This window comes from Nycticebus coucang, chromosome 8 (genome assembly GCF_027406575.1).
Source record: "Nycticebus coucang isolate mNycCou1 chromosome 8, mNycCou1.pri, whole genome shotgun sequence".
Taxonomy (NCBI): Eukaryota; Metazoa; Chordata; class Mammalia; order Primates; family Lorisidae; genus Nycticebus; species Nycticebus coucang.
The window spans coordinates 123,456,383-123,480,500 of NC_069787.1; the positions used below are offsets into that span (position 1 = coordinate 123,456,383).

General features: G+C 36.4%; 1 protein-coding gene across 1 annotated transcript in view; it reads left to right on the plus strand.

Annotated features, from left to right (window-relative positions):
* LEKR1 (leucine, glutamate and lysine rich 1) overlaps positions 1 to 24,118 on the plus strand; it is a 198,848-nt gene that overhangs the window by 15,189 nt on the left and 159,541 nt on the right. Inside the window, exon 2 of the mRNA XM_053600166.1 lies at positions 2,736 to 2,950. Within this exon, the coding sequence (XP_053456141.1) occupies positions 2,736 to 2,950 (215 nt within the window). The remainder of the gene's footprint in view (positions 1 to 2,735; positions 2,951 to 24,118) is intronic.

A 24,118-nucleotide genomic window follows, 5' to 3' on the forward strand; every position in this document is an offset into this window, starting at 1 on the left:
TGTGTCTAAGAAAATATAGGATATGTATTTACCTTTACACTTACAGTAAAGGTACTGTTCTTACAGTTCTATACTTGGATCTGAAAAGCTAAATCCTCACATAATAGAATGGGAAGTATTGGTTGCAAGAAATAGATAGCTTAAGGGAGAAGAGAAAACTAGTGGAGGAAGGATGGGCATGGATCTCAAAGGACAATCAGGGCAGCTAGATCTCAAGAAGGACTGAAGTGACTGTTTTTCTCTGTAGCCACACCGTCTTTGTCTCCGCTTCCGTCTGTGGGTGTGCTCATTCTTTCTCATTCAGCAATGTGGCTTACTGTGTATCTTGCGCATGACCCTTCTCTCTTATGACTGCCGCAAAGGTGACCTAAATGTCTAGATTATCAACATTTATAGGCCTGGTTGCATCATCCCTATTTAGAGCTTGGTGCTTCTGTGTCCAATATTCAATTCTAATCAGCCATGACTAGGATAGACAAGTGGAGAGAGTCTTAGGTACCAAACACAGCAGCCAGGGTTCAAGTAAGTGGATTTTTTAAAAGGAGGACATAGGTGAGAAGGAAATGCTTGGTATGTTCAGTATAAGAGGACATGAGTTTTACTGCAGTATTTTTTAATGTAATATAAAAGCCAGCTACAGTACATAATAGCAGCATGTAATTGCTCACAATACAAAAGACCGATGTGGTCTAAGTTTGCATTAGAAGATATTACTAATGATATTACTAATGAGATAGAATGTGAGAAGTTTCAGTTCTCTTGTCTCTGTTTTAGTGAGACCAACTAAGCTGAATTATTCGATTCTGAGCACCAGACTTTGAAACATATACCTAACACTGGAACTAGTTCAGAGAAATCTAGAATGAGAAAGGAAGAAATTCAGCTGAAGGAATTGGAGGTGTTGACCTGGAGAAGAGAAGACGTGGATTGATCCTGATGGCTGCCTCTAAATATTAAAAAGACTTGTGTGTGAAAGAGGCCTGGTCAGTCCCATGGTTAGTAGGAAGAATAGGATCAATGGATATTCCAGGGAAGCAGATTCGGGATGAGCATGAGAAGGAATTTACTAAGAGGCAAAAGTGGCAGAAGATGAAAGTAGTTTAAAAAGTAGTTTCCCACATTGGGGATGTTAAAATAGAGGCTACACAACATATCTAGGCTGGAATAGACTCAATGAACCCATCTATAGCTTGAACGGGGTTATTCGTATAATTCCTTCTAAACATCGTGTCTTATGAAGCTATAAATTTGATATCAGTGGCAATTAGATTGATGTAGTCCTTCATCTATATCCCATGGTATTATATTATGGTTTTTAATTTAGAATTTTTAGTATTAAATTTAAATGAGCCAACTTTTACTTTATAAAAATTTGTTATTTCTTCTGGCCAATATTTGTGTAATAGCATTGAGTGGCAGATATGGCGGCTCCCACTCTTAGTTACAGGAGCAGATTTTACAGTCTCAAGGGAGACAGCATTAGGAATAAATGCTCCTTTAATAATCCAAGAGTTGATTTCAATTTAGTGCCCTGGAGCAAGTATTTTATGAAGCTGTCTCTTATTCTTTGTGAATAACAAAGCAAGCAGAGTCTACTTGAGGAATATTTATACTTGAGAAAGAAAATAGAATTATCTCTCTTGACTGTGCTGAAATTTCATTTTTCACTGCCCATATGCTTGCCTAAGTCATATAACACTTTCACTGAAGGAAATAAGAAGATTTAGCTGACACACACGTGATAGATAAATATAATACAAATGGTTAAAGGCATAGGTTTTAAATAGACCTGGGTTTTAGTCTCACCTTCTCTGCATATCAGCTGATTATTTAACTTCAATAGTCTTAGGTTTTAAAAAAAATCTATAGAATGGGTATAACCAGACCTATTAAGAGAAAAGAATTGATATAGGGAGATTAAGTTCAAAGTGCTTTTTCTATTTATGTTATGACAAAATGTTACATTCTATAAAAGTCATAAAATGATGAAACTTAAGAGGAACTTAGAGTTCGTTTGGTCCAATGCAATAATTTTACAAATGCGGGAAGTAAGATCTGAAAAAGCCAAGAGGCATCTCCAGGATCACAGAAGGTTGACAATGAAAGGCCAGAGATTTCCTCCTACTTCATGGAAAACAAAAATTATAAAAGTGTTTTCGCCATTTTAAGTTTTATTGTATGGAAAACATTTTAGGAGTAAATCTTTCTTAAAGATACCATGGAGAGGGCGGTGCCTGTGGCTCAGTGAGTAGGGCGCCGGCCCCTTATGCCGAGGGTGGTGGGTTCAAGCCCAGCCCCGGCCAAACTGCAACAGAAAAATAGCCGGGTGTTGTGGCGGGCGCCTGTGGTCCCAGCTGCTCGGGAGGCTGAGGCAGGAGAATCGCATAAGCCCAAGAGTTGGAGGTTGCTGTGAGCTGTGTGACGCCACAGCACTCTACCCGAGGGCGGTACAGTGAGACTCTGTCTCTACCAAAAAAAAAAAAAAAAGATACCATGGAGAAATAATTACTCTGAAAGACTCTCTTCTAATTCTAAGATTTTGTGTCAGAGACAATATGCCAGTTAGAAACATTTTATCCAGATGTAGGCAATGTCATAATTATCATTCCCCGGCATAGTATACTATATGTTTACTTCATTTGACCAGCATGGCTGTAATAACATCTTCTCTTGAACTTTATTTTTCAGATTTAAAAAATCATTTTATTAATAGGAGTGTATATTCTATTTCCTAGATGTCACCTGAAGAGAAAGTTTGCAAGTACTGTGGAGTCAGCTATCTAATTCTTCATGAGTTCAAAGCAATGGAAGAAAAAGTGCAAGCAATGGAAAAAAAGATGGCATTTTATCAAGGAAGTGTAGAACGTGAAAAGATACTTCAAGAAAAATTACAGTCTCTTAGCCGAGATTTTGAACAGTACAAAATTGACAGTGAATCCAAAACAGAAAGGTTGAGTATGTTTTCTTTTCTATCATGCATTTAGTTTGAAAGAAAACTGCAGAAAATAGACATTGAATATTTTTCTAGAATTTCTCCATATCAGATATAATCCATTCTTGAATACATTTGATTTTGTTCATTAACTATATTAATAATTACTAAATATAATTATTAATTTACTATCTGAAGAATTAGAAACCAATTAATTCAGCAACTGTAAATTGACATGGATCAAGTTTTTTTCCCAGATAGGTATCTTATATATTTTTTTAAATAGGAAGATTTATCTATTCAAAATCAAGTGAATTTTGGTTTTTTCTTTTTGTTTTTTTAAGAGACAAGCTCTTACTCTGGTACCTAGGCTGCAATAATGTGGCCTGATCGTAATGATCATAGTTCACAGTAACTTTGAACTCCTGGGCCCAAGCAATCCTCTTGTCTCAGCATCCCAAAGTGCTGGGATTACAGCTGTGAGCTACCAGGCTTAGCCTAATTTGGTAGTTCTTAGTACCTACCATTTTTTTTTTTTTTTCTAAAGACGAGGTCTTGCTCTTCTTGCCCAGGCTAGAGTTCAGTGGTGTGGTCATAGCTCACTGCAACATCAAGCTCTTGGTCTCAAGCTATCTTCCTACCTCAGCTTCTTAAGTAGCTGGGACTACAGGCCATGCCACCACACCTGGCCAATTTTTTGTAGAGATAGGGTCTTGCTATCTCGTGCCCTGGCAGGTCTCAAACTCCTGGTCTCAAGCGATTCTCTCAGCCTCCCAAAATGCTAGGATTACAGGCATAAGCTACCATATCACATACCCAGCCACTAACATTTATTTTTAAATGGTTTTGAATTTTTAGATTTATAGAATAATCTCTCATGTTTTGAAAAGGATTCCAAGACATTAAAATTAGTGGAGTGAATGTTTTTAAATGATTGCAATAGTAGTAAAATGTAAAGAATGGGTTCCTAATGTTTTAGGATCTAATCGGCAACTTAGTCTGCCTAAAGGGACTTCATTCTTAAGCTTATACAGGCAGGTTTTGTTGTTATTTTATGGTTTTTCTTTTTTCCTATGAATGAAATTTCTCAATTTAAAGTATCAACGGTTAATGTTAGTAAGCCTTGATCTAATGAATTCAATGAATATCATATAAAAAGTAGGAACTTTCATTGTAACAATCGTCTGATTTCTTTTCTGAACGTATTTATCTTTGTTCATTCTTTATGAGGTTTTTGTTTCCAGTCCTTATCTTAAACATTGTTACTGTTATTAAATTTTAAGCTTTTTTAATTTTGTGAAGGCAAAAAGTGGAAACCAAATAAGCACATGTATATGTATAGAGAAAATTAAAAAAATAATAAAGAGGTAGGAACTTTCTTAAACCTCTTAGAATTACTTTTATTAATTTTTTTAAAAGGTATATAATTTATATCATATGCCAGTTGACTCTGATACTTCTTAGTCCTTTTCCCAGAAAATTTCATTGTCATAGTTTCCTCAATTTCATCTGAATACTAAATATTTTATAATTTTTGCCTGGAAAAAATTTTTAAATTTGAAGTATTGTTTAAAGTTTCAAATTTTGAAGATGTTTGCCTGTCAGGGATCTTTTGTTTGGTGTTATTCACTCTTTACTTTCTTTAAAAAGATGTTGTATTATACAAGTAATCATAAACATGTGAAGTAAAAGAAGGGCATAGAATAAAAGACAAGAAAGTCCCTTTCAGCCCTGCTGATTGTCTTCTTATTGGAGGTAACACCACTTTTAAGAGTTTGGTATATGTCTTGCAGATCTTTCATTGTGCCTTTACATTTAATATATATAGGTTTCCTTAAGATATGCAGTTTTATATCTTTATCTTTTAATAGGCTAGTTTTTAACATAAGCCATATGTTAAATATATTGTTCTGTGACTTATGTTTGCCACTTAATTAAATATAAATATTTTGGAAATTGTTCCATGTTAGTGCATGTAAATCGACCTTGTTCTTAACTGCAGAACAATGTTTTCCTTAGTAAAAATATGCCATGATTTACATAATCATTTTTCTTTTCAACATTTATATTATTTATAATTCTTGTTATTACATATAATATTTATATGTGTAGTCTTGTGAACATGTTTTTAAATAGGATAAACTCCCAGAAGTGAAATTGCTAAAAGCAAGCAAATGCCAATTGAAAATTTTGATAATTTATAATAAATTGTCGTTCAACCTAGTAGTTTCTCCTCATATAGTCAGATGTCTTTCAAATCCCTTAAGATTTTATAATTTTCTTACACATTCTGTATTAGTTGTATCCCTAGAAATTAGTTGGGGATTGAATCTTATTCTTCATTGCATTTTCTAATTTTTCTGAATGCTATTAATTTTTGTATATCGATTTTGATGTAGCTTCTTTATTAAGTTCTTTTGTTGTGTATGCTTTACACTTGAGTCTCTTCATTCAATATCACTGTCTAGATTCTTTTTTTTTTTTTTCCAGTTTATCAGAGGGTATATTAGTCAGGGTTCACCAGAGAAACAGAACCAATGGCTATACATATAGATATATAAGAGAGGATTTATTATTAAGATTGGCCCATACAGTTATGGAGGCTGAGAAGTCATCTGCCTTTTGCAAGCTGGAGAACCAGGAAAGCTGGTGCTGTAATCTAGTTCCAGGCCAAAACTCTAAGAACATGGGATCCCAGTGGTGTCAGTCCTGGAGTCTGAAGGGTTGAAAACTTGAAGCTCTGATGTCTAAGAGCAGATAGCAGTTCCTGCTCCAAAAGAGAAAGTGCGTTTGCCTTCCCTCTGCCTTTTTTACTATCTAGATTCTTAATACACATGTACATATAAAACTGTCACATCATATTCAAATAGTACATGTCTTATCTTTTTATTCCCAATAGTTACACCTTGTCCCCCTCTTATTAAGTTGTATTGGACCTATAGAACAATGTTGAATAGCAGATTTGTAGAGTAAATCTTTGTCCTGGATTCTAATTTAATGTGAATTTGTCCAATACATTAAATAGGATGTTCCCTATAGATTTCTTTCTTTCTTTTTTTTTTTTTTTTTGAGACAGAGCTTCAAGCTGTTGCCCTGGGTAGAGTGCTGTAGCATCACAGCTCACAGCAACCTCCAAGCGATCCTCCTGCTTCCACCTCCCAAGTAGCTGGTACTATAGGCGCCTGCCACAATGCCCGGCTATTTTTTGGTCGCAGCCATCATTGTTGTTTGGTGGGCCAAGCCTGGTCAGATGTATGTGGCTGGCACCTTAGCCACTTGAGCCACAGGTGGCTTTTTTTTTTTTTTAAGACAGAGTCTCACTTCATCACCCTGGGTAGAGTTGTCACCCCAGGTAGAGTGCTGTAGCATCATAGCTCACAGGAACCTCAAACTCTTGGGCTCAAGTGATTCTCTTGCCTCAGCCTCCCAAGTAGCTGGGACTACAGGCACCCACCACAATGCCTGTCTATTTTCAGAGATGAGATCTCCCTCTGGCTCAGGCTGGCAGAGAACCTGTGAGCTCAGGCAATCCACCACCTCAACTTCCCAGAGTGCTAGGATTATAGGCGTCAGCCACTGTGCCTGGTAATTGCTATAATTTTCTTAAAGATACTTTTTATCAATTTAAGGAATTCCCCCTTTTTTTCCTAGCTCTTCAAAGTCTATTTTTTTAAATCAGAAATTGTTATTGAATTTTAATAAATGCTTTTCCAGCTTCTATTGGGATGATCAGAAGATTTTTCTCCTTTAATTTGTTGAAAAGACTAATAGATTTTATATTATGAGGCTGTAGTTACATATTTGGTAAAAAGCCATTTTGATTATGATATATATTTTAAGAGTCCTTAAATTTTGTGTATTTGCTTATCTTCTTCATGATTCTTGCCATAGCTATAAGTACTTTGTACTGTTTTTCTATAAATACTCCCGTAAATATATGCATTTTCATGAATATAGTTAAGTGGAAAAATATCACTTGCCATCAATAGAAGCATAAAAAGTAAAAATATAATTTTAGGTTGAGTATCATTTATCTAAAATACTTGGGACCAGAAATGTTTTGAATTTTAGGTTTTCTTTGTATTTTGGAAAGTAGTATTTGTAGTATACATGCCCTTTGAGCATCTCTAATCGAGAATTTGAAATCCAAGATGCTCTAAGGGTGTTTCCTTAGAATGTCATATTGTTCCTCAAAAATTTTTGGATTTTTGGAGCATTTCTTTATTAAAGTATCTCTGTAGTACCCAAATGATTGCCTGTATTTCTAATGATGTGTGAAACAGTTTATGAAGAGCATGTTCTTTTAATATAGTGCCGGATTAGTTTATTAATATTTACATCGATATTTGCGTCTATGTTCACAGGTAAGTTTGGCCTACAGTTTTCTTTTTTAATGGTATAAGACTGGCTCTCATCAGTCTTTCATCGTAAGGTAAGAAGGCCTCCATCTTTTGTGTACCCCAGACATTTTGAATAACACATGTTACCTGTTCTGTAACTTTGATAGTTCTTCATAAAAAATGTCTTGTATCTTTTTGTGGGGTGCAGAATTTTCATGACTCATTGTGTTTTCTCTATAATTAATAGTTGTTTATGGATTTTTACCTTTTTTTTGAGTCAGTTTTTGGAAATTGGTGCTTTTCTAGACAATTACACATTTCACTTGGCATTTCAAATTTCTCGGTATTTAGTATTAGGTAATAGCCTCTTATTTAAAAGTTTTCCTCTGTATCTATTATGGCCTTCTTTCTGTTTCCTTGGGTTATTTGTGTTTGAGTGAAAAAGAGACAAGACAGAAAGGAAGAGGGAGAGAAATTTTTTTCTAGGAAAACATACAGATTTGTCTGTTTTATTGGCCTTCTCAGAACGAAATTTTGGTTTAATTAATCAATATGTTTATTTTCTGTTTTTTTTTGGACTTAGTTAACATATGTCCATATTTGCATTTGTTTATTATCCTTTTACTGAAGTTAAAGTCTTGGTTGATTTGTTTTTAGTCACTTTTTCTAATAAAGACGTTTTAAAGCTATCATCAAGTTTGCCTGTGGTGATGAAGCTTTGTTAACAACAAAGCTTTTAATAATGGCACTTCATTTTCATTTACTTCTAAATAAGATGGAAGTTTAGTTTTTATTTCACTTTTAACCCAAGAAATACTTAGAAGAATATTTTCAAATCGCTAAGTGGATGGATTTTTTTCGTTATGCTTTTATTTATGTACTCTTTATTCCATTGTGGACAGAAAATGTAACCTTGGAAGTTGGCCATTTCCAAGAATTACCCACTGCATGCCCATCAAAAAAAAAAAAGAAGAAGAGAGAGAACCATAACAAAATAGAAAATTTACCATATGGCTGTGATTTAAAGAAATTGCAGACACTTGAGTATACCAGTGGATTTCATATATTTTGTTAGTATAGAATATTCTTTTTGACCTACTTTAATTTTTCTAACACCAATTTTTAAAATCATAGTTTGTGTACTTTCACTTCATGAATGTTTTATAATGAATTTTTAAAAAGTCATTGAGCTTTGTTTTTTTAAAGGAGTATTAAGTTCACAGCAAATTTGAGCAGAGCATACCCCAGTCCCTTCTCCCTCAACAACCTGCCCTACCAGGGATATCCCACATCACAATGATGCATTTGCTATAATTGTTCAAGCTACATTGACGCTTCCTTATCACCCAAAGCACGTAGTTTGTAGTAGGGGTACACATTATCGTCTTGGTGCTCCACAGTCTGTGGGATTTGACAATGCGTGTATGGTGACAATGCGTGTATTTGACTATTGTAGTGTACAGTACAGAGCAGTTCCACTGTCCTAAAGATCCTCTGTGCTCCACCCGTGTCCTTGCCTCCCCACTAACATGTGGCAGCCCTATCCAAGCTGTCACATGTCTGTGGCTGTCACCATAGTTGTGCTCTTTTCAGAATATCATACCGTTGGAAACCAAACAGTATGTAGCCTTTTCAGATTGGCTTCTTTGACTTCACAATAGGCATTTACAGTTCCTTAATGTCTTTTCGTGGCTTGATAGCTCACTTCTTTTGAGTGATGAATGATATTCCATTGTTTTAATTATTTCCAAGTATTAGTAATCATAAATAAAGCAGACATAGACATATAGATATAATATCTATGTCCAGGTTTTGTTGTGTAAATACGTTTTCAATTAATTTGGATAAATACAAAGGAGCGTGATTGCTAGATCATGTTTAATTTTGTAAGAAACTGCCAAACTGTCTTCTAAAATGGCTACACTACTTTGCATCCATCCCCACCAGCTTGAGTAAGAATTCTTCTTGCCCCATATCCTTGCCAGCATTGAGTGTCCTCAGTATTATGGATTTTGCTCATTCTAATAGGAATATAGTGGTATCTCATTGTTTTCACTTGCAACTCCCTAATGATATATAATGTTGAACATCTTTTCATGTGCTTGCTGTCTGTGTATCTTGTGTGGTATGTTGTTCAGGTGCTTTGCCCATTTTTTAAAATCAGGTTATTTTTTATTGTTGAGTTTTATGAGTTTTTTGATGTATTTTAGATAATAGGCCTTTATCAGATGTGTCTTTTGCAAATATTTTCTCTCAGTCTGTGGCTTGTGTTCTCATTCCCTTGACATTGTCTTTTGCTGAGCATAAGTTTTTAATTGTAATGAGGTCCAGCTCACTGCAGCTACGGGTATAAACTTATGGTACTCACTCACCAGCAGGCATTAATGACATATCTGCTAAATTATATCCTTTGCAATCACAGAGTGGCACACTGATCTCAGCAGGGTGTTTATTTTAGAAAACTGAGAAGCCATAATGGCAAGTTTTTGGACTGGAATATTTGTGTTTAGGATTAATTTTTTAAGTTTACCTTTTAATTTTGAGGTAATTGTAGATTCCCATGCATTTATAAGAAAGAATAAAGATCTTGCACATCCTTTACCTGGTTTCCCTAATGGTAACAACTCATGAAACAGTACAGTTTCACAATCAGGATATTAACATTGATATGGTCCAAATAGAACAGTTCGTCACAGCAAAACTTTCTCATGTTGCCCTTTTGTAGTGACAACCAACCCTCTCCTTCCCCTGCCCTGACCCCTGGCAACTACCATTCTATAATTTTGTCCTTTCAAGAATGTTATATAAACAGAATCATGGAGTATATAGTCTCTTGGGATATACTTTTCACTTAGCATAATTCCCTGAAGAGTCGTTCAAGTTCTTGTGCATAGCAGTAGCTTCATTTCTTACTATTGCCAAGTAGTAGTCTATGGTATGAATGTGCCACATTTTATTTAACTGTTTGCCTTAACCATTCTTGGAAGAGCATATGGGTTGTTTTTAGTTTTTTTTTTTTTTTTTTACAATTACAAATAAACCCGCTAGGATATATGTTTATAGGTTTTTTTTTGTTTGTTTGTTTTTTTATTGTTGGGGATTCATTGAGGGTACAATAAGCCAGGTTACACTGATTGCAATTGTTAGGTAAAGTCCCTCTTGCAATCATGTCTTGCCCCCATAAAGTGTGAAACACACTAAGGCCCCACCCCCCTCCCTCCTTCCCTCTTTCTTCCCCCCCATAACCATAATTGTCATTAATTGTCCTCATATCAAAATTGAGTACATAGGATTCATGCTTCTCCATTCTTGTGATGCTTTACTAAGAATAATGTCTTCCACGTCCATCTAGGTTAATACGAAGGATGTAAAGTCTCCATTTTTTTTAATGGCTGAATAGTATTCCATGGTATACATATACCATAGCTTGTTCATCCATTCCTGGGTTGGTGGGCATTTAGGCTGTTTCCACATTTTGGCGATTGTAAATTGAGCTGCAATAAACAGTCTAGTACAAGTGTCCTTATGATAAAAGGATTTCTTTCCTTCTGGGTAGATGCCCAGTAATGGGATTGCAGGATCAAATGGGAGGTCTAGCTTGAGTGCTTTGAGGTTTCTCAATACTTCCTTCCAGAAAGGTTGTACTAGTTTGCAGTCCCACCAGCAGTGTAAAAGTGTTCCCTTCTCTCCACATCCACGCCAGCATCTGCAGTTTTGAGATTTTGTGATGTGGGCCATTCTCACTGGGGTTAGATGATATCTCAGGGTTGTTTTGATTTGCATTTCTCTAATATACAGAGATGAGGAACATTTTTTCATGTGTTTGTTAGCCATTCGTCTGTCGTCTTTAGAGAAAGTTCTATTCATGTCTCTTGCCCATTGATATATGGGATTGTTGGCTTTTTTCATGTGGATTAATTTGAGTTCTGTATAAATCCTAGTTATCAAGCTTTTGTCTGATTGAAAATATGCAAATATCCTTTCCCATTGTGTAGGTTGTCTCTTTGCTTTGGTTATTGTCTCCTTAGCTGTACAGAAGCTTTTCAGTTTAATGAAGTCCCATTTGTTTACTTTTGTTGTTGTTGCAATTGCCATGGCAGTCTTCTTCATGAAGTCTTTCCCCAGGCCAATATCTTCCAGTGTTTTTCCTATGCTTTCTTTGAGGATTTTTATTGTTTCATGCCTTAAATTTAAGTCCTTTATCCATCTTGAATCAATTTTTGTGAGTGGGGAAAGGTGTGGGTCCAGTTTCAGTCTTTTACATGTAGACATCCAGTTCTCCCAACACCATTTATTGAATAGGGAGTCTTTCCCCCAAGGTATGTTCTTGTTTGGTTTATCAAAGATTAGGTGGTTGTAAAATGTTAGTTTCATTTCTTGGTGTTCAATTCGATTCCGAGTGTCTATGTCTCTGTTTTTGTGCCAGTACCATGCTGTCTTGGCTTTGTAGTACAGACTAAAATCTGGTATGCTGATGCCCCCAGCTTTATTTTTGTTACAGAGAACTGCCTTAGCTATATGGGGTTTTTTCCGGTTCCATACAAAACGCAGAATCATTTTTTCCAAATCTTGAAAGTACGATGTTGGTATTTTGATAGGAATGGCATTGAATAGGTAGATTGCTTTGGGAAGTATAGACATTTTAACAATGTTGATTCTTCCCATCCATGAGCATGGTATGTTCTTCCATTTGTTAATATCCTCTGCTATTTCCTTTCTGAGGATTTCATAGTTTTCTTTATAGAGATCCTTCACCTCCTTCGTTAGGTATACTCCTAGGTATTTCATTTTCTTTGAAACTATGGTGAAGGGAGTTGTGTCCTTAATTACCTTCTCATCTTGACTGTTACTGGTGTACACAAAGGCTACTGAGTTGTGGACATTGATTTTATATTCTGAAACATTACTGTATTTTTTGATGACTTGTAGGAGTCTTGTGGTTGAGTCTTTGGGGTTCTCTAAGTATAAGATCATGTCGTCAGCAAAGAGGGAGAGTTTGACCTCCTCTGCTCCCATTTGGATTCCCTTTATTTCCTTGTCTTGCCTAATTGTATTGGCTAGAACTTCCAGCACTACGTTGAATAGTAAAGGTGACAGAGGACAACCTTGTCTGGTTCCAGTTCTAAGAGGAAAAGCTTTCAGTTTTACTCCATTCAGTAAAATATTGGCTGTGGGTTTGTCATAGATAGCTTCAATCAGTTTTAGAAATGTGCCACCTATGCCTATACTCTTCAGTGTTCTAATTAGAAAAGGATGCTGGATTTTATCAAATGCTTTTTCTGCATCTATTGAGAGGATCACGTGATCTTTATTTTTGCCTCTGTTAATATGGTGGATAACGTTTATAGACTTGCGTATGTTAAACCAGCCTTGCATCCCTGGGATGAAGCCTACTTGATCATGATGAATGACTTTTTTGATGATAAGCTGTAATCTATTGGCTAGGATTTTGTTGAGAATTTTTGCGTCTATGTTCATGAGTGAGATTGGTCTGAAATTCTCCTTTTTGTTTGGGTCTTTTCCTGGTTTTGGTATCAGGGTGATGTTTGCTTCATAGAATGTGTTGGGGAAGATTCCTTCTTCCTCAATTTTTTGGAATAATTTCTGCAGTACAGGAATAAGCTCTTCCTTAAAGGTTTGATAGAATTCTGGAGTGAAGCCATCTGGACCAGGGCATTTTTTGGTTAGAAGATTTTTTATTGTTTCTTTGATCTCAGTGCTTGAAATTGGTCTGTTCAGGAGCTCTATTTCTTCCTGGCTGAGTCTAGGGAGAGGGTGTGATTCCAAATATTGATCCATTTCTTTCACATTGTCAAATTTCTGGGCATAGAGTTTCTGGTAGTATTCAGAGATGATCTCTTGTATCTCTGTGGGATCAGTTGTTATTTCCCCTTTATCATTTCTGATTGAGGTTACTAGAGATTTTACTTTTCTATTCCTCGTTAGTCTGGCCAGTGGTTTATCTATTTTATTTATTTTTTCAAAAAACCAACTCCTTGTTTCATTAATTTTCTGAATGATTCTTTTGTTTTCAATTTCATTGATCTCTGATTTGATTTTGGATATTTCTTTTCTTCTACTGAGTTTAGGCTTAGATTGTTCTTCTTTTTCCAATTCCATAAGATCTCTTGTGAGATTGTTGATGTGCACTCTTTCTGTTTTTCGAATGTAGGCATCTAAAGCGATGAATTTTCCTCTCAAAACTGCTTTTGCAGTATCCCACAGGTTTTGGTAGCTTGTGTCTTCATTGTTGTTATGCTCAAGGAAGTTAATGATTTCCTGTTTTATTTCTTCCTGCACCCATCTGTTATTCAGCAGAAGATTGTTTAATTTCCATGCCTTTGGGTGGGGTGGAGCATTTTTGTTAGAGTTGAGTTCCACCTTTACTGCCTTATGGTCTGAGAAGATACAAGGTAAAATTCCAATTCTTTTGATTCTGTTGATATTTGTTTTGTGTCCCAGGATATGATCAATTTTGGAGAATGTTCCATGGGGTGATGAGAAGAATGTATATTCTTTATCTTTGGGATGGAGTGTTCTATATGCGTCTATCAGGCACAGTTGTTCTAGGGTCTCATTTAAATCTCTTATATCCTTGCTTAATTTCTGTTCAGAGGATCTGTCCAGCTCTGTAAGAGGAGTGTTAAGGTCCCCTGTTATTATGGTATTATCAGATATCATATTGCTCAGACTGAGTAAGGTCTGTTTCAAGAATCTGGAAGCATTTAAATTGGGTGCATAGATATTTAGAATTGAAATGTCTTCTTGTTGTATTTTTCCCTTGACCAATATAAAGTGACCATCTTTGTTTTTTTTTGACTTTAGTTGCTTTAAATCCACATGTATCTGAAAATAAGATTGCAACTCCTCTTTTCTTCTGAATTCCATTTGCCTGAAAAATTGTCTTCCAACCCTTGACTCGGAGCTTTAATTTGTCTTTTGAAGCCAGGTGTGTTTCTTGCAGACAGCAAATGGATGGCTTGTGTTTTTTAATCCAGTCAACCAATCTATGTCTCTTCAGTGGGGAATTCAAGCCATTAACATTTATTGAGATAATTGATAAGTACGGTAGTATTCTATTCGTCTTATTTTGTGAGAGTCCATTGCTTAGTTTTATCTTTTGCAACAATGTGGAGGTTGGGTTCTGTCCTTTAATTTCTGAGTTCTTACTTTGCTGCTGATCCATTGTGGTGGTCAGTGTGCAGAACAGGTTGAAGTATTTCCTGTAGAGCTGGTCTTGTTGTGGCGAATTTCCTCAATGTTTGTATATCTGTAAATGATTCGATTTCTCCATCAATTTTGAAGCTTAGCTTAGCAGGGTACAGAATTCTGGGCTGGAAATCGTTCTGTTTAAGTAGATTAAAGGTAGATGACCATTGTCTTCTTGCTTGGAAAGTTTCATTAGAGAAGTCTGCGGTCACTCTGATGGATTTGCCCCTGTGGTCAACTGGTGCTTACTCCTGGCAGCTTGCAGAATCTTTTCTTTTGTCTTGACTTTGGACAGGTTCATCACAATGTGTCTTGGAGAAGCTCAGTTAGAGTTGAGGTGACCTGGGGTCCGATATCCCTCTGAAAGCAGTGTGTCAGAATCTTTGGTGATATTTGGGAAATTTTCTTTTATAATATTCTCTAGTATGGCTTCCATTCCTCTGGGACATTCTTCTTCCCCTTCTGGAATTCCTATAACTCGTATGTTGGAACACTTCATAAAGTCCCATAATTCTGACAGTGAACGTTCTGCTTTCTCTCTCCTCTTTTCTGCCTCTTTTACTATCTGAATTATCTCAAAAACTTTGTCTTCTACCTCTGAAATTCTTTCTTCTGCATGGTCTAACCTGTTGCTGATACTTTCCATTGCGTCTTTAAGTTCACTGATTGACTGTTTCATTTCCTTCAGCTCTGCTATATCCTTTTTATATTCTTCATATCATTCATCTCTTATTTGATTCTGTTTTTGAATTTCCTTTTGGTTAATTTCCACTTTATTAGCAGTTTCCTTCATTGTTTCCATCATTTCTTTCATTGTTTTCAACATTTGTATTCTAAATTCCCTTTCTGTCATTCCTAACATTTCTGTATAGGTGGAATCCTCTGTAGTAGCTACCTCATGGTCCCTTGGCGGGGTTGTTCTGGACTGGTTCTTCATGTTGCCTGGAGTTTTCTGCTGATTCTTCCTCATGAGTGATTTCTTTTATCTGTTTCCTTGCCCTAATTTTACTTTCACTTCCTCTTGCTCTTTAAGTTCTCGTGCCTGTGTAAGTTGCGGGCGGGTTTAGACGGATTGAACACACACAACCACTTGCCGGTTTTCCACTGTTTTAGTCCTCCTCTTGGGGTCCAGAAGTCTCTCGCTGACTCCCTGTATCCTCTCAGGGGTGATGATAGGCAGATCCCACCAGCCAGAGATGCCTGGAGTCCTATCTCCCCAGACTCACGGTGCCCAGATGCAAGGAAGCTGTTACTCGGCTGCCATCTTGCTCCGCCTCCGTTTATAGGTTTTTGTGTGGATGTAAATGTTTGTTTCTCTGGGGTAAGTGCCAAGAGGGCAGTGGATGGCTCGTATAGCAGTTGCGTGTATAGTTTTAGGAGAAATTTCCAAATAGTGTCCCAGAGTGTCTGTAACATTTGTATTCTCGTTAGCAATATAGGAGCCATCCAGTTTCTCCTTATCCTCACCAATATTTGCTATTGGTGCCTCACTGTGGTTTTAATTTGCATTTCTGTGATGGCTAATGATGTTAAACATCTTTTCATTTGTTAGTCTACTAGGGCTGCCATAACATAGTCCCACTGGGTGGCTTAAACAACTAAAATGTGTTTTATCACAGTTCTTGGTGGCTTTGGAAGTCTTTTTTTCCCTTTTATTAAGTCATATACACATAGATCATGAATACATTTATACATTTGTGGGGTACAATGTGTTGATTTTTTTATACAATTTAGACAGCTTACATCAAACTAATCACCATAGCTTTCACCTCATTTACTTAATTGTGTTAAGACATTTATGTTCTGTTCTTGATAAATTTGACTTGTACCCTTGCAATATGCTCCATAGGTGTGTTCCCACTGTTTACTCTCTCTCTACCAAACCTTCCCCCTCTCCTCCCATCCCCTTCCACCTCTCTCCTTCATCCTGTGCTATAGTTGTGATGTATCTTTCATAAGAAAGTGTGAGTAATTATAAATTGGTTTCATAAAACTACTGAGTACATTGGATATTTTTTCTGCCATTCTTGAGATACTTTACTAAGAAGAATATGTTCCAGCTCCATCCATGTAAACATAAAACAGGTAAAGTCTCCATCTTTTTTTAAGGCTGCATAGCTTGAGTTACCAGGGACTTTATAATCTGTAAGGCCTCTCTTCCTGGCTCATAGGCAGCTGTCTTCTTGTCTTGTCCACACATGACCTCTTCTTTGTATGTGTTTCCCTCCCTCTTCTTATGAGGACACCAGACTTGCTGGATTTTGGCCCCACACTAAGGACCTCATTTATCATTTGATCTTAATTACCTTCTTAAGGCCTCTCCAAATGCAGTCACGTTGGGGCTTAGGGCTTCAACATATGAATTTTGTGAGGAAAACAATTCACTTGGTAACAATTTGCTTATTTGCTACCTGTCTCTTCAGTGAAATGTCTGTTCATATCATTTGCCCATTTTCTAATTGGATTTTTTATTTTACTGTGTGTTGAGAATTCTTTCTTTCCTTTCTTTCTTTTTTCTTTGAGACAGGGTCTCACTTTGTCACCCTTGGTAGAGTCCCATGGTGTCATAGCTCAGAGCAACCTCAAATTCTTGGGCTCAATCAATTCTTTTACCATAGCCTCCAAGTAGCTGGGACTACAGGCAACCTGCCACAATGCCTGGCTATTTTTAGAGACGAGGTCTCACTCTGGCTCAGGCTGGTCTCGAACTTGTGAGCTCAGGCAATCCACTTGCCTCTGCCTCCCAAGTGCTGGGATTACAGGCATGAGCCACCGTGCCCAACCTATATGTATATTTTTGTTTGTTTGTTTTGATGTGTGATTTGTAAATATTTTTTCCCAGTCTATTGCTTGTCATTTCATGTTCTTTACAGGATCTTGCAAACCAGAAGTTTTCTTTTTACGAAGTTCAATTTATCAGTTTCCTTTGATGGTTCATAGTTTTGTTACCAAGTTTAAGAACTCTTTGCCTCGCTGTAGACCCTAAAGATTTCCTTCTACACGTTTTCTAAAGTTTTATACATTTATGTCTTACATTTAAGACTGATTCATTGGAGTTAATTTTTTTATAAGGTCTTCATTTGAGGTTCATTACAATTTTTTTTCATTGATAAGTATTAAATGTAGATATTTTCAGGGTACATGTGATCATTTCATAACATTTATATAATCATATCAGGGCAATAGAGACATCCATCACCTTAAATATTTAATTTTATGCTAGGAACAAATTATTCTCTCCTATTTTGAAATGTACATTTTTTTTGCTTGTAGTTGTGTAAGTGCTCTAGGACCATTTGTTAAGAGTCTACTTCTCCTCCATTGAATTGCTTTTACACAATTGTCAAAAATTAGTTTGGTATAATTTGTGTGAATTTATTTTCGTTTCTCTATTTCGTTCCGTTGATATGTATGTCTCTCTCCTTCCACCAATACTACACAGCTTTTAAAATTTTACCTATATAGTTGGCCTTAATATTAAAGGTAGAGTGATTATTCTCATTTTATTCTTTTGTTAGATTATTTTATCTCTGGTTCCTTTGCCTTTCCTTGTAAAATTTAGAATAAGCTTGTTTATGTCTACAACACATTTTACTGAGATTTTGATAATGAAATTCATTAAACCTGTATATTAATTTGGGGAGAACTGACATTGTTACTAGGTTGAGTCTTCCAATTCATACCCATGATATCTCTCTCAAGTTGTAGATCTTCTTCGGTATCTTTCATTAGAATTTTCTAATTATCAGTAGATAGGTCTTGTACATGTTTTGTTAATTTATACATAAGTGTTAAGTTTTCTCTGGAAAAGATTGTAAATGGTATTGTGTTTTTAATATTGGTTTTCATGTGTTCATGAAAACACATGTTAATATGTAGAAATGCAGCTGGTTTTTGTTGTTTATGTTACATCTTGTAGCCTTGCTGAATTCATTTATTAGTTTCAGGGGTATTTTTGCAGATTCTTGGATTTTCTGAACAATTAGGTTCACCAAATATGAATAGTTTTCTTTCTTCCTTTTCATTTTATTTCTTTTTCTTGCCTTGTCACAGTGGATAGAACTTGCAATAAATGTTGAGTAAGTATAGTGAGAATGGATGTTCTTACTTTGTTCCTTATTTTTGCTAGAAATCATTCAGTCTTTTATTATATTAAGTACGATGTCATTTGTAGGTTCTTTTGCAAGTTGAGGAAGTTCCTCTATATTCTTAGTTTGCTGAGAGTTTTTGTTGTGAGTGTTGCCCTTTGCTAAATCACCTTTGTGTCCTTTGATACAATCATACGATTTTTCTTCTTAATCTCATGGATGTGGTGGATATATTAATTTTAAAATGTTGAACCAGCCTTGCATACTTAGAATAAATTCACTTGTATATATTTCTGGATTTGATTTTCTAATATTTTGTTGAAGGGTTCTGCATCTAAATAGTAGAGATATTGGTATCTGGCTTTAATATTAAAATAATATTTGCCTCATAAATTGAGTTGGGAAGTAGTGCCTCCTCTTGTTTTCTAGAAGAAATGGTCTAAAATTGATGTTAATTCATCTTTAAATGTTTAATAGAATTCTTCAGTGAAACCATGTGGGCTTGGAAATTTCTGCTTTTGAAAGCTGTTTATTACAAAATTCAATGTTTTTAATGGTTATAAGACCATTCATATTGTCTGTCTTGGTTAAGCTTTGGTAATTTGTGGTTTTCAAACAATCGTTCTATTCCTTCTAAGTTGTCAAATTTATGATGGTAATGTTTTTCCCGTTCACTTACTATTTTTTTAGTGGCTGCAGGTAACTATAGTGATATTTCCTGTTTCATTCCTGATATATCAGTGATCTGGTGATCTCCTTTCATCCTTTTACTTCTTGGTATAGATTTATAAATTTTGTTAATTTTCTGGAAGGGCTAGCCTTTTGTTTCATTGATTTTCCTCTATTGTTTTCCTGTTTTCGATTTAATTAATTTCTGCTCTCATTTTTTTTTTTTGTATTTGTTTTCTTCTACTTATTTTGGGTTTATTTTGCTTTTCTTTTTCTAGTTACCTGAGGTAGGAACTTTAGAATATTTATTTGAAACTTTGCTTTTCTAATGGAAGCATTCAATGCTATAACTTTACTTTCTTCCCTGCTCTAGTTATGTTGTATATATTCTGATATATGATATTTCCATTTTCTGCAGTAATATAATTTTTTAAATTTCTTTTGAGATTTCTTTGATCCATGGATTATTTAGAAGTGTACTTTTTAGTTTCCAAGTGTAGATTTTTCTATTACTTTCTGCTATTGATTGCTAGTTTGATTCCACTATGGTCAGAGAACATACTCTGTATGCTTTCAGTTTTCCTGTTGGTTTCTTGAACATTTTTTAGAATTGTATCTTGATTTTTATAGTGATTTTGAGTATATCACTTTGTCTGAGTTTCTTAGTGGTTTTTCTGGCTGGGTATTACCATATAGATAGAGAATTTGTCACAATCTGCAATTTAATAGTGATGTGTCTGGGAATGATTTTCCTTGGGTTGATCTTCTTTGAATCTTTCCTATTCTAGAAAAGAAAACAGCTTGTTAGATCTTAGATTTATGTCTCTTGCCATATTTAGGAAGTTTTCAGCCATTATTTCTTTGAATACTCTTTCGTCCTACTTCCCCCCTTTCTTTGTGTACTCTAATCATGTAACTGTTAGCTCTTTTGTTAATTGTCCAACAAGTCCCTGAAACTCTGTTAATTTGTTTTTCTGTTTTGTCTCTGTTGTTCAAAATGGGTAAATTTTGTTGATTTATCTTAAATTTTACTGATTCTCTCTTCTATTATTTCCTTCTGCTATTTCATCCAATGAATTTTTATATTTCAGTTATTGCATTTTTTAATTCTGCAATTCCTATTTGGTTCTTTTTTTTTTTTTTTTTTAATGCAGTTTTGGCCAGGGCTGGATATGAACCTGCCACCTCCGGCATATGGCGCCGGCACCCTACCCCTCTGAGCCACAGCCACCGCCCCTTATTTGGTTCTTTTTTGTAATTTCTATTTCTTTCTTGGGAGTATTTACTTTTTCTTTTATTTTAGGACAATTCGTAATTGCTTTTTAAGGGCATTTTGGTGATATTTACATTATAATCCTTATCAGATAACTCTAACATCTGGATCCTCTTGATGTTGGGTCTGTTGATTGTCTTTTCTCACTTTGTGGTTTTTCTGATTCTGGTTTGATGAGTGATGCCAGTTGTATTCTGGTTATTTTGTGAATATATATATATATATGTGTAGTTTTTCTTTCTTTCTTTTTAAGTAAGCAGTCCCCCTGTTGAAGTTTAGTGTGATAGCAAGGTGGCTAGAGGTAATGGTTAATTTTGTATCATTTTAACTGGGCTAAACGATGCTCAGATAAGATAACTAATAAAAACGTTATTTCTGAGTGTCTCTGTGAGGGTGTTTCTAGAGGAGATTAGCCTTTGAATTGGTAGACTGAGTAAAGCAGATTGCATAAGGTAATCTATGTGGGCCTGAAAAGAGCTAAAAGGAAGAAGGGCAAATTTGTTCTCTATTCTTCAGCTGGGGTGTTCATCTTCTCCTGCCCTCAGACACCAGTGCTTCTAATTCTCGAGGCCTTCAGACTTGAACTGGGCCTTACTTGCATACCATTGGGTCCCCTAGTTCTCAAGCCTTTGGGCTTGGGCTGGAACTGCACCACTGGCTTTCCTAGGCCTTCAGCTTGCAGATGGCAGAACATGGGACTTCTTGGTTCCCATATCTCTACATATCCTATTATTTCTGTTTCTCTGGGGAGGTTTAACTAATATAGCACACATGTTCAGCTTCTCACTGGGCCCACTGACAGTACTCCAGGGAAAATAGGGCCCAGACTCACACTGCCTTGGATCAGTCATTCTTTTCCAGCAAAAGTAAGTCACTAATTTGCACTGCCCATGTCTCTATATAGGGAAGTAAAATCAGCTCTTTGTTATTAAACTTATTGTCACAAGGAAATAGAGAGTCAGGGGGCTGGCTTATACACTTTGTTGCTGTAGAAGGTAGGTACAGAAGCTTAGCTCCCCTCCATGCCCCTCTGATATAAGGAATAAGAGAGGCAAAAGCAGAGTGCCACTGGTCCTGCCTCCAACCACTTAATTATCCTGCCTTGCTGATGCCAGCTGGGAGTGGAGGCTTAACTCCCTGCTTGTTGGAATTGGAGAAGCAGAGTGTCCACACCACCTCAGTGATGCTGTGTGGTTCTGGAAGCTTCTTACTGAGACATGCTGGCTCTGGAAGATGGGGAAGGGCTTGGAATAGGAGTGCTCCTGGTTTCACTGCCTCATTCAGATTTGTATGGAGGTTTAGTTCCCCAGTGGGCCTCAGTGACACCAGGGGTAGAAGGAAAGTGTAGGCTTTCCTTTCACCAATTTGTACCACCTGTTCAGTCTCAATGCATGGTAGGAGTGGAGGTGCTCAACTCCCCACTGGCCCACTGGTACTACCTTGGAGGGAAATTAGAACCTCACTTACTTCTATAATAAGAGATTGAAAGATCAGCTTCCAGCTCAGCCCCACTGACATTACACAGTGGGGGTAATTGAGTGCTAACAGGGGTTGTGGGTATGGGAGATAACTCCCCATCTAAGTCCCACTGAAACTGTAAGGTGGGAGGTATGCTTTTCAGTTGGTATTTGGCTGAAATTGGGGAAATATTGCCAAGAATGTTTTCTGTTGTTCAGTCACCCTTTTCTTGGCCAACTAGTAGTAGATCAGATTTTTCTTGGAGCTCTGTTTTTTCTTTTTTTTATTGTTGGGGATTTATTGAAGGTACAAGAAACCAGGTTACATTGATTGTATTTGTTAGGTAAAGTCCCTCTTACAATTGTGTCTTGCCCCCAAAAGGTGTGTCACACACCAAGACCCCTCTCCTCCCCCACTCCTTCTCTTGAAGCTCTTTTTTTGTCTGTGTTTTTTGGTGTTTCTGGGTTAAAGACTTCTGTAGTATCTTATCAGGTATATACGAAAAGCAATAAAGAAATTCAGGGACTTCATACCTTGATATTTCTCAAGATCCAAGGCCCCTGGGCCATGTGTCTTTGGCTTTCCTCCTTTTGGATTCTTCCTATGCTTTTTGTTTTATTACATCTGGGGGTTTTTTAGTTGTAAGATCTGGGAACAAGGGAACTATTCCATCTTGGTGGAATCCTTGGGTTGACATTTTTAGTCAAATATTTCTTTGAGTAAATTAGAATATTTAAAAAAAAATAATTGGTTCAATTCCCACAAATGTAAGTAGCTTACAGAAGAAGTTACTAATTATATAAATGTGCCTCTACATGGCTGATAAACATTTCTTTAATTTATTTTCTTCTCATGACATTAGACACTGTCGTAAGAGAGGCCTGTCCATAAGGGACAGAACTTAAGAGTTCTTTTCTGCACAGTTGGCAGTCATCAGGTTAGGGGAGCCAGATAAGTCAAGTCTAGAACAGGCAGCCCAAGGAATGGGCTACCAGAGGTAGACACCAAAGGTCCAAAGAGCCAGATTGAGTTCACAATTAATTAGGACCAAATTAATACAGAGAGTGTATCTGAGTTTATGAATGGAGAGATTTGGAGGGAATAAGGGCAGCTGTTTGGGGTAGAGGGGGAGGTGGCAAACAAAGCAGATGCTGTTAATTAGTCATTATCTTCTTCCTCCAAACCTACCTCCACCTAGATGGTTCTGTGAGTTAGGAATGCATTCCATAGCAAGTGGCTTAAATGGACAAAGGTTCATTTCTTGAAGCAGCAAGAAAGGGTATAAGCAGCTCAGCAATGTCTCACTCTTCCACCTCTCACTCTGTCTCATTCAGTGAGCAGGCCTTCAGCCTCATTATTATTTCAACCTATCTTCTGCACCACCACACATCATATCTAGTTTCTAAGTAGGAATATGGAGGAGGAATTCGGGAAAGTGCCTGTATTAGGAAGTTAAAAACTTTTCCAGAAGGCTTCACTATGTGTCATTGGCCGTGGCTGCAGGATGTTGGCTCATTGCTCCCCAAGATGATGTTAGGTTCTGTTAGAAGCAGGAGAAACAGATACTAGCAGGGTCTGCCTCACTGGGCCAGTACATTTTTCTCCAGAACATAGCATATCCTTGCTTATTTTAGTTCCTTGAGAGGAAAAAAAAAATAGTATCTAACAGCAAGGACTCCCTTTAAGATGTTTTGTTCATGTCTTGTATAAGGCTTCTGCTTTTCTACTTTTGCAGCACTCTTGGTGTTAATGGCGGTCGTGTAAGGGCGTGTATGTGAAAAATGATTGGGACAATTGAATTTTGAAAAATAAAGACTATATAGAACAACAAACTGATGTAGAACTGTAGTGCTCGCTGGAGTGGATCTTACTTTCTAGGGACCATTTCAAACTTCTGAGTCCTTCTCAAACCCTATATCTCTCCTGAGATTTTGATTCACACTAGCTTTGGGGAAAGGTGGAAATCCTGGCAGTAAAATGAGAACTGTTACTGATTCAAGTGTGGTTGGGCATATGAATATAGGGGAGAAAGGTTGAATACCATTGTAGAAATGCATTGATTCTTTTTCAGGCTGCTAAAATGGCACCAAAAGATGGAGGGTCATTAACAAATAGTTAAACCTAGAAGTTTACGTCACATTCTTTAGAT